Source organism: Nyctereutes procyonoides, unplaced genomic scaffold (assembly GCF_905146905.1).
Source record: "Nyctereutes procyonoides isolate TBG_1078 unplaced genomic scaffold, NYPRO_anot_genome, whole genome shotgun sequence".
NCBI lineage: Eukaryota > Metazoa > Chordata > Mammalia > Carnivora > Canidae > Nyctereutes > Nyctereutes procyonoides.
Genome location: NW_026575128.1, coordinates 6890859 through 6906811, shown reverse-complemented (window position 1 = coordinate 6906811; position 15953 = coordinate 6890859). Strand labels below are relative to the sequence as shown.

The following is a 15953-nucleotide window of genomic DNA, read 5'->3' as shown; positions in this document are numbered from 1 at the left end:
GGGTCTCCCGGAGGTGACGGGCCTGTCCCTTCTTGGGTTGGGATGCTTCAGGTTCAGAGGTCCACTGAGAACTCCAGCTCGTCGTCACTTTGCCTTTCCAAGGGTTGCCTCGGCAGCCAGGCGTAAGAGGGGGACGTGCACCCCTCAATGGCATCGCACCCAGTCCTCCAGGCTGTCATTCCATGGATTGCTTGCACGCCCCCCGCCCCCCCATCAGCACGTCATGGTCCCTTTAAGGCAGCGGCCATAGTTGAGTGGTGGGAGCAGCTGCTGGCAGCAGAGAGGCCCGCAGGACTCGGCCTACCCTCGGCCACTCACCGCGCACGCTCAGGACCGGGGGCTTGGTGGGAAAGGTGGGCGGGGCCTGCGGCGCGCATGCGCATCCGTGGCGCGCGCAAGGGGCTGGTTTGGTGATCCCTTTAAGAAACCGCAGGCGGAGGAATTTCTGTGAGAGAAAATAATCCTGCTCCCGGGGCCCCTCGGAGGCCATTAACCCCCCGAGTCCCGGCCCCCTCCCCCGCCCCGCGTCGCCCCAGTCTCCCGGGGAGGCCCGACCGCCCGCGCGCGCGCCCGTGGGATCCGCGGCTCTCCGGCCCGGCGCGCGGCATCCGCCCCCTCCCCGCTCGGAGCGCCGGGGCCCGGCCGGGGCCCGGGAAGCCGCCGCGAGCGGCCGTGCCTGCAGTGTGGGTGGGGGCCGGGGGCCCGGAGGAGCCGCCGCCGCCGCCGCGGTTCCGAGCGGGGCCCAACATGGCGGAGAGAGAGGTGGAGTCCGGCCCCCGAAAGAGGGTAGGTGAGGTGAGGCCGAAGTCGGGCGGCGGGCGGCGGGCGGCGGGGGGGGGGCGGGGCGGCGGCCGCGACCCGGGGCGCGCGGGGGTCGCTGGGGGCCCGGCCGGCGCGGCGGGGGGGGGCCGGAGGGGGGGCTGCGAGGGGCGCGCTGCTCGGTGCTCCTTCGGCAGGTGGGACAAAGATTGGCCGCTGGGCCGGAGGGGGAGGGGCGGGGGTTGTTGTTTGCTCTTTTTTTTTTTCCCTTTTTCTTTTAAATGATTTATTAAATTTTTTTATTTTGCTAGCGCTGCGGGGTGGGGGCGTGGGTTATGTTACGTGGAGCCGGGGAGGGAAGGTGTCAGGTTCTTAAGTGGCATCTTTAGTAAAATCAGAGTCTGGAAGTTTAACCCCGGGGGAGGGGGGGGCGGGGAGGTCAGGTAGGGGTGGCAGTGGCGGGAATGAGGGGTGGACGGGGCTCTAGAGGAGTGACCTGGGGGGGTCCTTGGGTGCCCCCCACCCCCCCATCGCGAATATATCTTGCTGCCCCCCTCCCGTCCCTCCTCTCCCCTACCTCTCCCCTCCTCCCCCCCCCCCCCCCCCGTAACCGTTATCAAGACCGTAGCGGAGGTGGTGCTCTTACCTGCATGCGGTGCGGTCCTTGGCGTGTCCTGCCGTAGCGATCCCGGCCGCCCTAAACGTCATGTTGTAGGCTTAGCTTCCTTCCTTCCCGACGAGGAGCAGAGTCGGACAAGTTTTGCCCTAACGATGGGCCCCCACCCAACCTGCAGAGGTGAGGCGGGTGGTCCATGCGAGCCGCCGAGTGCCTTTCAAAGTTCGTCCTGAAACTTTTCTTAATTTTCAATAGTTTTTTTTTCTTTTTAATTTCATTTCCAGATGGAGAGCAATACTCTCGATTGAGCCATATTTTTCAGTTTTTTTTTTTTTTTAAACTTCCCCCTACTTTGAGCATGGGGAGGTTAAAGTTTCCAATCGGGGAATCTTCCTTTCGGGAATGGTCACCCAGTGATCAAATTAGCGTGTAGTCAAAGCACGTAACAAAAATCTAGCTTACTTTTTTTTTTTTCATTGATGGTGCCTGTTGGACGTGGTGTACAATTAGCGAGCTCTCTTGTAAGGAATCGCGCCTAGTGTTTTGCAGCGCTGACATGCGCCTGGCGCTGTGCTTTGTAGGGAGAATGTAACTTCACTTTAGCTACGTGAAACCCATTCTGCAGATGAAGAAATAAGAGGCCTAGGTAGGTTAAGTAATTATACTCCAGATCAGAGAGCTCTGGGAGTTGGATTCAGGTTGGTCCCGACTACAATGCTTGTGTCTGACGCCAGGCTTAACGTTTCTTTCCTTTTAAAAAGCAATTTAAATTATAGGGGCTCCTGGGTAGTTCAGCTGGTTGATTGTAGGATTCTTGGTCTCAGCTCAGGTCTTGATCGCATCCAGGGTCTCGAGTTCAAGCCCTGCCTTGGGCTCCATGCTAGGTGCGGAGCCTATCTAAAAACAAATCATAAATAACCGAAGAAATGTCCAATCGTTTTTCTCCCCCCCCCCCGCCCCCGACAGTTTATTAGGAAATATTTTCCGTCACACAGCCAAATTGGAAAAATTTACAGGGAACGTTCACATACCCATTACCTAGATTCTGGTTTTATCGCGTATTTATTCGTATTATCTAGCCCCTTTATCTATTTACCCGTTATTTTAATGCATTTCATTGTAGTATTGGGAGCAATTAAAATTTAATGTTGCTAGTCTTAGGTTTATAGAAGTTTAGATCTTCTTCATGCAGTAATTGGTCACACCTAGAACAAGTGAGGCTGGAAAATAGTAGATCAGATAGTTTATTTAGTTTAAGTTTTGGCTATGGAATGCACGTGTTTTGAAATTTTAAATTACACTTCAAGCAGTGAGTCAGTTTAACCTGGATCCCCCTTATATTTGAGTCAACTCACATGGCATGTGGTCCACTAATTAAAATATATAGGGTAAATTACTTTGGATGTGTAATGTTCATTCAAGGAGATCTCTGAATCCAGTTGCTACTAGTGCTTTTGTCATTAACCTTATGAGACAGAATGTTCTGGAAAACATCTATGCACTTTGGTAACAAATTCAACTAGATTTCACATACTTTTTTCCTCTTTTAATACACTTTAAAGGTGCCACATGTATAGTAATCTAAAGTATTATATATATATATTTTAATTTTTATTTATTTATGATAGTCATAGAGAGAGAGAGGCAGAGACACAGGCAGAGGGAGAAGCAGGCTCCATGCACCGGGAGCCCGATGTGGGATTCGATCCCGGATCTCCAGGATCGCGCCCTGGGCCAAAGGCAGGCGCCAAACCGCTGCGCCACCCAGGGATCCCTATTTTAATATCATGTAATATATATAGCACTTTTACAGGTTTCACCCGTTACTTTACCATTTTCATTGTGGAGGAAGGTTACAGTCATTCCCTTTTAGGCTCCATGATCCTTTTTTTTTTTTTAAAGATTTATTTATTTATGATAGACATAGAGAGAGAGAGAGAGGCAGAGACACAGGAGGAGGGAGAAGCAGGCTCCATGCAGGGAGCCTGACGTGGGACTCGATCCTAGGTCTCCAGGATCAGGCCCTGGGCTGCAGGCGGCGCTAAACCGCTGTGCCACCGGGGCTGCCCCATGATCCATTTTTTAAAGTTATTTTACTTCATTTGTTTTTTTAAGTTATGTCTCTATCCAAAGAGGGACTTGAACTCACCACCCTTGGTTAGGAGCCGCATGCTCTGACTGAGCCAGACGAGTGTGCCTTCATTTTATTTTTGATACCTGGTTAGAATATTCAGTAGGGTTATCCTGAACTGTACACATGATACATGTGCTTTTTTTTCTCATTTTTTTGATGTGTACTAAACTCCATGTGGGTTCCGTATGTGTATTCTAAACAGATTAGTGGGGATTATGTGTTAAAGTACAATATCTTTTTAAGTAATTTGACTGCTTTGAGGCAGCTAAAAAAATTGTCTAGGCCTAGGTAGTAAGTTTTGGGTATTTAATCTGAAATTTGCATCGATGACATGGTATTGTATTTATGATGCTTCACTGCTTTGACCTTTATAATAATCATAAGTCACAAAAAGTTGTTAAGCACCTATGCTGGTTGTTGGACTGTAAGCTAGATATAATGCTGTGGTATTTATGATCATCTAGGACAATATATAATATATTCTGGCTCTCTTGCTAAGTTGTGAATTCTTTTAGGATAGGGCTCATTTCATTGCATTTTTGCGGTCTCCAGCGCCTGTGACTTCCACAGGAACTCAAAAAGACGTACCATTGATTTTTGGTGGAATGTTCACCTGGCTTGGGTACTAAGTTATCTGCTTTGTAATTTTGGGAGCTTTAGTAAATCTTTTATAGCATTCTTTATACTGCAAATTGTCTCCTGTGGATCCAGATTTAGGGATCTTCTGATTGTTCTAGATTATGGTTAGATGGGAGAGTGTTTTTTAAGACCCTTGGGTTAATAACCTTAAATTCTGTGGAGCCTGCCTGGTGTCTTATTTTTATGCTTGTGGGCAATTAGAACAATAGGTATTCATTAGATAAGGTTGATTTGATTGTACTCTGACTATATTGTAATGCCAGTCTTTCAATTTGCTAACCTGGGGAAGCTAAGTGTGTGGGTGGGTCAGCATTATACCCATCTATCATTGCCAGGTTCATATGAAGTTCATACACACATACATTCATTCTTACTTTAAAGTTAGGGGAAGCCCCGGTGGCTCAGCGGTTTAGCGCTGCCTGCAGCCTGGGGTGTGATCCTGGAGACCCGGGATTGAGTCCCACGTCGGGTTCCCTGCATGGAGCCTGGTTCCCTGCATGGAGCCTGCTTCTCCCTCTGCCTGTGTCTCTGCCTCTCTCTCTGTGTCTCTATGAATAAATAAATAAAATAAATAATAAAGTTAGGATATTTGGGGGTAGCCCGGGTGGCTCAGCGGTTGAGCAGCTGCTTTTGGCCCAGGTGTGATGCTGAAGACCCAGGATTGAGTTCCACATCGGGCCCCTTGCATGGAGCCTGCTTCTCCCTCTTCCTGTCTCTGTGTCTCTCTCTCTCTTCTCTGTGTATTCTCATGAATAAATAAATCTTAAAAAAAAAAAAAAGAAGTTAGGATATTTTTGAGATCTTATTTATGCATTTTTTTAGATTGTAGAATTTTTATTTTCTAACATGTTTTAAAATTCATTAGGCTTGTTGTAAATAGTGCAATTATGTTATAATGCTATAATAATACACTTATAAAGCACAAGATCTCACTAAATCTGGTGGCCATATTTTTTGGTGAAATTCCTATATCTTTTCAAAGTTTGCATACAGAATAATGACTTTTGTAAATGTATGTTACTACATGGTCTAGTAAGTTGTATCCGTTCTCATATTTAAACTTGTTTGTATATTAAATTTGAAGCATAGGTGTTTGGTATGCTGAAGAGAAAGATAAGCATATGTATAAGTAGTATGCTTACCTTTTTGTAAAAACTGTTTTTGCTTTCCCACATATGTATCTATACTTCTGTGTATGTGTGAGCTTGAAGAAAGTTGTGGAGGCGACATGTCTGTTAGGTTACGTTTTATTGATTACCTTCAGTGGGTAGGGATAAGGAAGGAAAGAGAGAAGAGGGGAAGTTTTGGGAAAATGGAAAAATACTCATGGTATAATATTAAGTGCAAATGTAGACTATAAAATGTTATCATTGTAAATATGTAAACACTGAATATGCATGTAGAAAGGAATACAAAATAATGAGTTGATTTTATCATGTGATGGGATTATGGAGAACTTCTGTTTTGGATTTTAATACTTTATAATAAAATAATTGCAAAAGGTTGATGATCCTTTTTAATTTCTTAATGAACTTTTATTTATTTATTATTTTTTCGTTTATTCATGAGAGACAGAGAGAGAGAGAGAGAGAGAGAGAGAGAGGCAGAGACGTAGACAGAGGGAGAAGTTGGCTCCACTCAAGGAGACTGACGTGGGACTCGATCCTGCGACCCCAGGATCACGGCCTGGGCCTAAAGCAGGCGCTAAACCGCTGAGCCACCCAAGGATCCACGTCTTGATGAACTTTTAATCTTTTTTTCTTTTTGCTAAATGTGTTATTTAAAAGCATGATTTTTTTTTTTGTATTTGTAAGTCACATATACACAATGTAAAGCATCTGCTTAAAGAATGCATTGCCTCTATATAGAGAGCATTTGAATAGACATTCTTTTTTTTTTTTTAAGATTTTATTTATTCATGAGAGACACACAGAGAGAGAGGCAGAGACACAGGCAGAGGGAGAAGCAGGCTCCATGCAGGGAGTGCAATGTGGGACTTGATTTCAGGTCTCCAGGATCAGGCCCTGAGCTAAAGGCTGTGCTAAACCGCTGAGCCACCTCCGCTGTCCCTATTGAATTATATTTAAATTGATGTGTAAATTACTTCTCAGGAAGCATCAAAATACATTCTAGTTTGAGATAACCTTAAAACATATCTTCACAACTCACAGGTTTATTTTTAAGAAAGTGTAAGTATTTTAAAGGTATGATTTATTTTAAAGATAAAGTTTGTGCTTCCTTTGAAAATGGAATGATTTTCTAATTTGATAAAGACAATGTAAGGAGATAAATGTAAAATTGCAATTTTTTTTAAGATTTTATTTATTCATGATAGATACAGAGAGAGAGGCAGAGGCACAGGCAGAGGGAGAAGCAGGCTTCATGCAAGGGGCCCCATGTGGGACTCGATCCTGGGTCTCCAGCATCACACCTGGGCCAAAAGCAGATGCTCAACTGCTGAGCCACCCGGGGATCCCCTAAAATTGCAATTTCTATGGATGTTTAGTGAGTATTTTTGAATTCTGTATTAGGAGACCAACCACTCTTTAAAGAAGACTGACCTTTAAATATTCTGATTATTTTACTGTGCATTAACTGATTATTTTAGCAAAGGAAAGAGAAAAGAGAGCATTGTAGCATAGTATTAGGTTGAAACATATATAATTGCTAATACTTGACCATCTGACTTATAAAAACGCATTTTTTTTAACAAGTGATAATTTATTAAAAAGGTTGATTGAAGCATGTGCATTGGTGACTTCAACCTGAACTCCTGGTTCGATACTGATAGAAGTAATCTGCTTTAATATTCTCAGAAAAACTGTGCAAATCAATGAGTCACTTGTGGATCCTCATCTGAAAACATCCCAAGTCTTAGCACCTTCACTGCAAGGAGTTTTTCTTCTTGTATTGATTCTCAGAGTCGTGGTAGGCATCTGAACTGGTCCTTTGCGCCTGTGATGAAGTCCGCACATACTACCTTCTCCAAAGATTTTACATTGTGGTTGGTTAGACTAATTCTAATTCGGTGAATCCCTACCTTTGCTTCCATGGGTGTCTTGCCAGTATCTTTTTTATTTTATTTATTTTATTTTATTTTATTTTATTTTATTTTATTTTATTTTATTTTATTTTATTTTATTTTATTTTACTTTATTTTATTATTTTTATTTTATTTTATTTTATTTTACTTTATTTTATTATTTTTATTTTATTTTATTTTATTTAATTTTATTTTTTAAGATTTTATATATTCATGAGAGGCACAGAAAGAGATGCAGAAACACAGGCCAAGGAGAAGTAGGCTCCCTACAGGGAGCCTGACACTCCAGGATCACACCCTGGGCGGAAGGGGGCACTAAACTGTTGAGCCACCGGAGCTGCCCGAGCATGGACTTTTCAATCCCTAGGGTTTAGCAAGATTAGGATAATAACATCCACACCCATTTATGCTTGGGAATATGCATAATGTTATTTTAATTTCATATCATCTTTCTGGCCTCCTGGAAGCTTGAGTTAGCTACTTTCTTGCTTTTGACCAAAGATAATACCTGAGCAAACCTTTTCTATCCAACATGGACTACCCACTATTCTTACTACTCTTTGAGGTTAAGGAGACCAAAGATAATACCTGAGCAAACCTTTTCTATCCAACATGGACTACCCACTATTCTTACTACTCTTTGAGGTTAAGGACCATATGTGTCCAACCTTTTTTTTTTTTTTTTTTAAAGATTTTATTTATCTATCTATGACAGACATAGAGTGGCAGAGACATAGGCAGAGGAAGAAGCTGGCTCCCTGTGGGGAGCCTGATGCAGGACTTGATCCCGAGACCCTGGATCACCACCTGAGCCAAAGGCAATTGCTCAGCCACTGAGCCACCCAAGTGCCCCTTTGTTCATCTTTCTTTACATCTCCCAGCATGTCTTAATTTAAATGTGATACACACTCATACTTACCGGCATACTGCACATTTACAGGCAAAAATTGAAAAACCCTTTTTATTCTCTTTCATTATTTGATATTAACATAGAATGTAAAATATAGACTGGTATAGTGAAACCCCATATTCCTGTTACCCAGCTTTGACAGCTAAACAGTTCTCAACATTTTGCTATTCCTGTCTCATCCAACTTTTTTTGTGTGTGTGTCAAATAATTTTAAAGAACTCTTTGGCATTGCATCATTTAATCTATATATACTTATGCATGTATTTCTAATAAGAATTAAAACTAAACAACTCCAATACTACTATACCTAGTAGAGAGATTCTTAATTCAGTCTATGTTCAGATTTCTTTGATTCTCTAAGTTTTGTTTTTTTTTTTAACTATTGGTTTGTTTAAATCAGTAAGATAAGATTTACCGGTTTATTTGGTTTATCTGCCTCTTAAGTTTCTCTTAACTTCAGCAGTCTTCCTCCCTACTGTGTACACCCTGCACTTTTCCCCATGCTATTTCTTTGTTGAAAAAACTAGGTCATTTGTTCAGGAGAATTTCCCACATTCTGTATTTGGCTACTTGAATTCTTGTGCTGTTTTAACATGTTCAATTACCCTTCGTATTTTCCTACAAATTAGTAGTTACGTATAGAGCAATGGTTTTCAACTTTGGCTGAAACTTGAGAATTACCTGGAGAGCTTTTAAATATCCTGATTCTCAGGTTACATTTCAGATTAATTAAATCAGAATTCGTGGGTGAATTCTGGGCATCAATATTTTAAAAAATTTTCCAAGTGATTCACTCTGCCAAGATTGAGAACTTGAATTGGTAGAGCTTTATGAGATTTAGATTCATTTTCTTTTTTTTTTCATTTTCTTTAAGAAAGAAAAATTCATGAATAAAGTGATATGTAATTTATTTCCAATCAGCTTAAAGAGTGAAAGGGTATGCTGTTTAATAATTATAGTGGCATAATAGCCATAAACTGGGATTGTCATGGACAAATTAGGGTATATAGTCACCCTATTAAGATGATGCTAGTAGATGGTGAATTCTTGTTGCATTATTCTAGGAGGTCTAAGTGGTTGTCACACTTTAATGATACTAAAATTGATCAATTTACATTCTGCCAGTGGAATCTAAACATAGTTTTTTTAACTTCTCACCTAATGAATTTATCAGCCATAGACGATTATTTCCTAGATCTATGATTTCATTAGAGGAGTGGTTATGTGTTTTTTTTTTTTTTTAGGAGTGGTTTTTTTAAAAAAGTCATTTCTTCTATTCACTGGAATTCTTCCATGAAGAATTTCTTCATCAATTATTTAATTACCCTGTAATATTTGTCAGGAAAAGCGGAGAGTAAATGCTTAATTTTTTTTTTCCCTTTTGTTTATCAACTCTGAGGAGAATAAATTGATGGTAAAAGTGAGGGCTGGGAGGTGATAGCATTGTGAGCACATGGATTTTGATATGTTTGATGTATTTAAATCTACTGTGGTCAGTATTCTTTTTGATGTTTAAATTTGTCATATTTTTTATTAATGGGTATCTTTATTAGTATCCTAAGGCTGCATAACAAATAATTACCAATTTGGTGGCTTAAAAGGCAGAAATTTATTCTCTCTCAGTTCTGGATGCTAGATGTCTAATATCAAGGTGTCAACAGAGACATGTTCTCCCTAAAGGCTCTAAAGAAGAATTCTTCCTTCTTCCAGCTTTTGGAAGGATTCTAGAAGCTTCTGGTGGGTTGATTTTTTTCCCCTGATTTGTGACACTCCAGTCTGCCTCCCTCTTCACATGGCCTTCTGTGTTTTCTAGCTCTTCTAAGGATATTCTTCATTGGATTTAGGGTCCATCCTAATCCTGGATGATCTCATCTCAAGATCTTTACCTTAATTACATCTGTGAAGACCCATTCTCACATTCTGAGCTTCTGGGTGCACATATATCTTGGCCACAATTCAAGCCACTACAGTTCACCCTCTTGTCCCTGGAACTTCACATCCATCCTATATGCAAAATACATTCATCTGTATCCCAACATCCCCCAAAGTCTCAGCCCATTATAACGTGAATTCTTAAGCCTTAAATTTCAGAAACCCCCAAATCTTAGCATCTAAATCATCTGCTCGAGATATGAGTGGGATGACCCATCTAGGGTAAAATTCCTCTTTATCTGTGGCCCTTTGAAACCAGAAAACAAATTCTCTGCTTCTAACGTACAATCCTGGGACAGGCATAGGATAGACATTCCCATTCCAGAAGGAAGAAAGTGGAAGGAATAAAGGGACCACAGGTCCTAGTCAAGTCCATAACCCAGCAGGACCAATTTCATTAGGTTTCAAGGCCCGAGAATGATCCTCTGCCCTCTATGTTCATTGAAACACTGTACATCCCTGCTTTGAGGCTACTTCTCTGACTTCTTCTGTGTACCTTTCTTTTTCTTGAAGGGTAGTACATGTTCACACAGGAGTAGCTTTATTACCTCTTTCCTGCTGATAGAATTCCAGAAGTAAGACAGACAGCTTTTTCATTTTGTCTTCTTTGAAGTTTAGGCTGACAATGTTTGTTGGTATGATAATGTTCATAAACTTTCAGTCTCCTCCTTATGTAAAGGGGATCCACACAGGTAGACAGACAAGAAGGTTCTTCATAGATCTGGATAACCACTTCTTTACTCCTGACTTAAATTGAGGTGACTGATTGGACACATGAGTCATACATCTGATATATTCAGCAGATAGTTGTCCAGGTATACCTTTGGCCCTTTCCCTAGATAACATTTTTCTAATAGTGAATTTCATAATTTCAAGCATCCTCTGTCATATGGTTGGGCTGAGAACCGTCCAAATCAAGAGTTGTTTCCTTTTTGCTTAATATTTCCTCATTTCCCTTTATTTCCTTTCACTTTTTACTCTTAGCAGCAAGAAGAAACCAGGTTGCACTTTCAACACTTTGCTTGGAAATCTTAGTAAATGTCTGAATTCATTGCTTCCAAGTTCTGCTTCCTACACAGTATAGAACACAATTCAGTCAAGTTTTCTACTACTTTATAACAGCGATCACCTTTTAGTTCCCAATAACGTATTCTTCATTTGCTTTGGAGATCTCACCAGAAACACCTTGAACATTCCTATTTTCCCTAACATTTTGTTCATTCTTTAAGATGTTATGTTTTCTCTTCTTTGTTCCTCACTTCCTTGTGAACCTTCACTAGAATTTCCTTTAATATCTGTATTTGTATCAACCATCCTTTGAAGGCAATCTAGATTTTTTTTTTTATCATGCTGCCCCCCCCCCCTTTTTAAAGATTTTTATTTATTTATACATGAGAGACACAGAGAGACAAAGACACAGGCAGAGGGAGAAGCAGGCTCCATGCAGGGAGCCCGATACGGGACTCAGTCCCAGGACTCCAGGATCACGTCCTGGGCCAAAGGCAGATGCTCAACTGCTGAGCCACATAGGCGTGTCCCCCTATGTGGCTTTTACTTTTTTTTTAAAAGTAAGCTTCACTCATGATCCTGAGATCAAGACCTGCACTGAGATCAAGAGCCGGATGCTTACCTGACTGAGCCACCCTGGGGCCCCTTTTTTTTTGATAGTTGACAAATTGCCTCTGTTATGCTTCCTAAAATTAATCCCGCATCTCCTAATTTCAATTCTAGATCTAATTCTAATTTTTAGGTATTTATTACAACAACATGCCATTTCCATGTACCAAGATCTATATTAGTTTTCTAGGTTTGCTGTAAGAAATAGCCACAAATTTGGTGGATAAAAACAACAGAAATTTATTCTCTGACAGTTCTGGAGGCTAGAACTCCAAAATCAAGGGATCAGCAGGGCCATACTCTTTCGAAGGTTCTAGGAAAGAACCTTTGTGTCTTTCAGCCTCTGGTGTCCTTAGGTATTCCTTGGATTGTGGCAGCATTAACTCCAATCTTTGCCTCTGTTTTCAGATGACCTTCTCTCTGTGTTTTTGTCTAAGGACAGTCTTCATTGGATTTAGGGCCTACCTGAATCCAAGGTCATCTCATTTCAAGTCTTTCCTCTAATTACATTTACAAAGAAGTTCATTTCAAAAAGATCACATTCTGAGTATCTGGGAAGACATATCTGGGGTCGCCATTGAGCCTACAACAAGGTCTTTAAGATTAGCACCCGAATGCTTTACAAAGATTTTGATAAAAGTTACCTTAAATTTTTCTAATGTGTTTAAATATACATGATATAGAATTTACGATTTTAATTATTAAAAGTGTATAATTCAGTGACATTACTTACATTTTAAGAGTGTTGTGCAACTATTACCGCTGTCTTTTTCTGTTTTTTTTTTTTTTTTTAATTATTTTAGAGAGGGAGGGTGGGGGGAGGAGAGGGAGAGAATCTCAAGCAGATTCTGTACTGAGCGATGAGCCTGACACGGGACTTGATCTCAGAGCTGAAACCAAGAATTGGACACTCAACCCACCTGAGCCACCCAGGTGTCCTTACCCCTGTCTTTTTCTTTCTTTTTTATTTTTTTAAATTTTTATTTATTTATGATAGTCACAGAGAGAGAGAGAGAGAGAGAGAGGCAGAGACACAGGCAGAGGGAGAAGCAGGCTCCATGCACCGGGAGCCCGACGTGGGATTCGATCCCGGGTCTCCAGGATTGCGCCCTGGGCCAAAGGCAGGCGCTAAACCGCTGCGCCCTACCCCTGTCATTTTCACCCCAGACAGAAAGTCTGTCTACATTAACGAATAACATTGCTGTTTTGTCCAGCCTCTGTTATACTTTGATTTCCCTTACATCTCAATGAATTCGCCTATTCTAGATAGTTCATATAAGTGGAATCACACAATATTTGTCTTTTGGTGTCTGGCTTATTTCACTTAGCATAACGTATCAGAACTTCATTCTTTTTTATGGCTGAGTAATACTTTATTGTAGGTATATAGAAATTTTATTTATCCTTTCATTTGTGGACAAAGGTTGTTTTTAACCTCTGGCTGTTGTGAAAAATGTTGCTATAAAAGCTGTACAGGTATCTCTTTGAGTCTCTGTTTTATACCTAGAAATGAATTTGCTGGGATAAATGGGGTTTTTATGTTTATCTTGCGGAATCCCCAGACTGTTTTCCACAGAGGAGCACTAACAATGTGTCAGAGTTCTGACTTCTCCATATCCTCTCCAACACTTGTTTGTTTGTTTCTTTTCTTTCTTTTGAAAATAGCTATCTTAGTGGGTGTGAAGCAGTAGCTCATTGTGGTTTTGATTTGTATTGTTTTATTATTTATTTATTTATTTATTTATTTTTAAAAAATTTTTATTTATTTATGATAGTCACACACACACAGAGAGAGAGGCAGAGACACAGGCAGAGGGAGAAGCAGGCCCCATGCACCGGGAGCCCGATGTGGGATTTGATCCCAGGTCTCCAGGATCGCGCCCTGGGCCAAAGGCAGGCGCCAAACAGCTGCGCCACCCAGGGATCCCGATTTGTATTGTTTTAATAACTAATGATATTGAGTGTCTGTTCTTGGGCTCATTGGCCATTTGTATATCTTCCTTGGAGAAATGTGTATTTAAATCCTTTGCCTATTTTTTTTCCCTTTGCCTATTTTTAATTGGGTAGTTTGTCTTTTTTTTTTTTTTTTTGTCTTTTTGTTAATAGAGTTATAGGAGTTCTTTATATATCCTGGATATTAAGCTGATCAGATACGTGATTTGCAAATATTTTCTCCCGTTCGGGGGTTTTCTTTTTCTTTTTCTTTTTTTGTTTTTTGTTTTTAAGTTTTATGTTTTTACTCATGAGAGACACACACAGAGAGAGGCAGAGACAGAGGCAGAGGGAGAAGCAGGCTCCTTGTGTAGAGCCTGATGTAGGACTCTATCCCAGGAAACCTCCCCCCACTCCCCCCATCATGATCAGAGCTGAAGGTAGATGCTCAACCACTGAGCCACCCAGGCACCCTCTGGGAGTTTTCTTTTTCATTCTTGATAGTGTCCCTTGATCCACAAAAGTGAATTTTCAGTTTTGATAGTCTTATTTATTTTTCTTTGTAGCTCGTGCTTTTGTTTTCAGCTTAAGTAACTATTGCCAAATCTAAGAGCATGTAGTTTTTCCCATATGAAGAAATCTAAGAGATTTGTAGTTCAGCTCTTTAATTTAGGTTTTCAATCCATTTAAAGTTAATTTTTGTTTCTAGTATAATGTATACGTACAGTTGTTCTTTTGAATGTGGATATTCAGTTTTTCCAGCACTGTGTATTGAAGTTTGTTCTTTGCCCATTGAATGATCTTGGCACCCTTGTCAAAAGTCAATTAGCTTTTGTATTAATCACTTTGGATGCTATAACAAAATACTATAGGTTGGGTGATTTATACCATAGAAATTTATTTCTTAAATTTTTTTTTTTTTTTAATTTTTATTTATTTTATGATAGTCACACACACACACACAGAGAGAGAGAGAGAGGCAGAGACACAGGCAGAGGGAGAAGCAGGCTCCATGCACCGGGAGCCCGATGTGGGACTCGATCCGGAGTCTCCAGATCGCGCCCTGGGCCAAAGGCAGGCGCCAAACCGCTGCGCCACCCAGGGATCCCTAGAAATTTATTTCTAATTGTTCTTTAGGCTGGGAAGTCTTAAGATCAAGGTGCTGGCAAGGTAGATTTCATTTTGAGGCCTCTTCATTTGGGTTGTTGGCAGCTGCCATCTTTTCTTTGTGTTCTCTTAATCTCTTCTTTGTGTGTTCTCAGAGTGGGAGAGCTCCCTGAATGTCCCGTTTTAGAAGGGAACTAATCCCATCATGAGAGCCCACCCTTGTGACCTCATCTAAAACTAGTTATTGTCCAAAGGTCCCATCTTTAAATATCATAACATTGGGGTTTCAGTTTTCAACATATAAATTTTGGGGACACAGATATTCAGTCCATAACAACTACATATATAAAGGCTTATTTCTGAATTCTCAATTTTGTTCCATTGGTATGTATGTCTCCTTGTGCTAGTACGACACTTTTGATTACTGTAGCTTTGTAGAAGTTTGAAATTTGAAAGTGTCAGTCCTCCAACTTTGTTTTTCCTTTTCAAGATTGTTTTGGCTATTTGGCATTCCTTAAAATTCCATATGCAATTCAGGATTTTTTTCCCCCTATTTCTACAAAAAAAAAAAATGCCATTGAGATTTTGTTAGGGATTGAGTTGAATTTGTAAATCGCTTGGGTAGTATTGTTATCCTAATATTGTCTTCGAATCAGTGAATACAGAGTGTCTTTCCTTTTATTTCTATCCTTTACATTTTTTTAAAACAAACTTTACCCCCTACGTGGGGCCTCAAACTCGTGACCCCGATATCAAGAGGCCGATGCTCTGCTGACTAAGCCAGCCAGGTGCCCCTGTCCTTTAAATTTTCTTTCAGCAGCATTTTGTATAGGTCTCTCGGTGTACAAATCTTGTAACTCCTTGGTTAAATTTTTCTTAAATATCAGTGTAATACACTGTATTAATAGAAAGGGAAAAAAACCCACATGATCATCTCAGATGGTGTAGAAAAAAACATTTGAAAAACTCCATCGGACTTTCATTATAAAAGCACCTAATAAATTAGAAATAGAAGGGAACTTCCCCAATATGATAAAAGCTATACATGAAAAATCATAGCTCACATCATATTTGATGGTGAAAGACTACAAGGCTTACCCCTAAGATCAGGAATAAGATAAGGATGCTCTCTTTTGGTGCTTCTAATCAATGTAGTTGAAATTTCTAGCCAGAGCAGTTAGGCTAGATAGAAAAGGCATCCAAATTGGAAAGAAAGAAGTACAACTATCTTTTATTTGCAGCTGACGTAATTGTCTATATAGAA

The 15953-nt window shown here is 40.7% G+C and overlaps 1 protein-coding gene across 5 annotated transcripts in view; it reads left to right on the top strand.

The window, feature by feature from the left end:
• Positions 1-469: 469 nt before the first annotated feature.
• The window catches only part of LOC129520580 (zinc finger MYM-type protein 4), a 137794-nt gene continuing 122310 nt past the window's right edge, over positions 470-15953 (top strand). For 2 of the 5 annotated variants that reach the window (XM_055341672.1, XM_055341671.1), the window contains exon 1: positions 648-786. In XM_055341672.1, the coding sequence (XP_055197647.1) occupies positions 748-786 (39 nt within the window). In that variant the 5' untranslated portion in view covers positions 648-747. Of the gene's footprint in view, positions 787-15953 lie in introns of all 5 variants that reach the window. The other 3 variants (XM_055341677.1, XM_055341674.1, XM_055341675.1) reach the window with 2 other exon arrangements.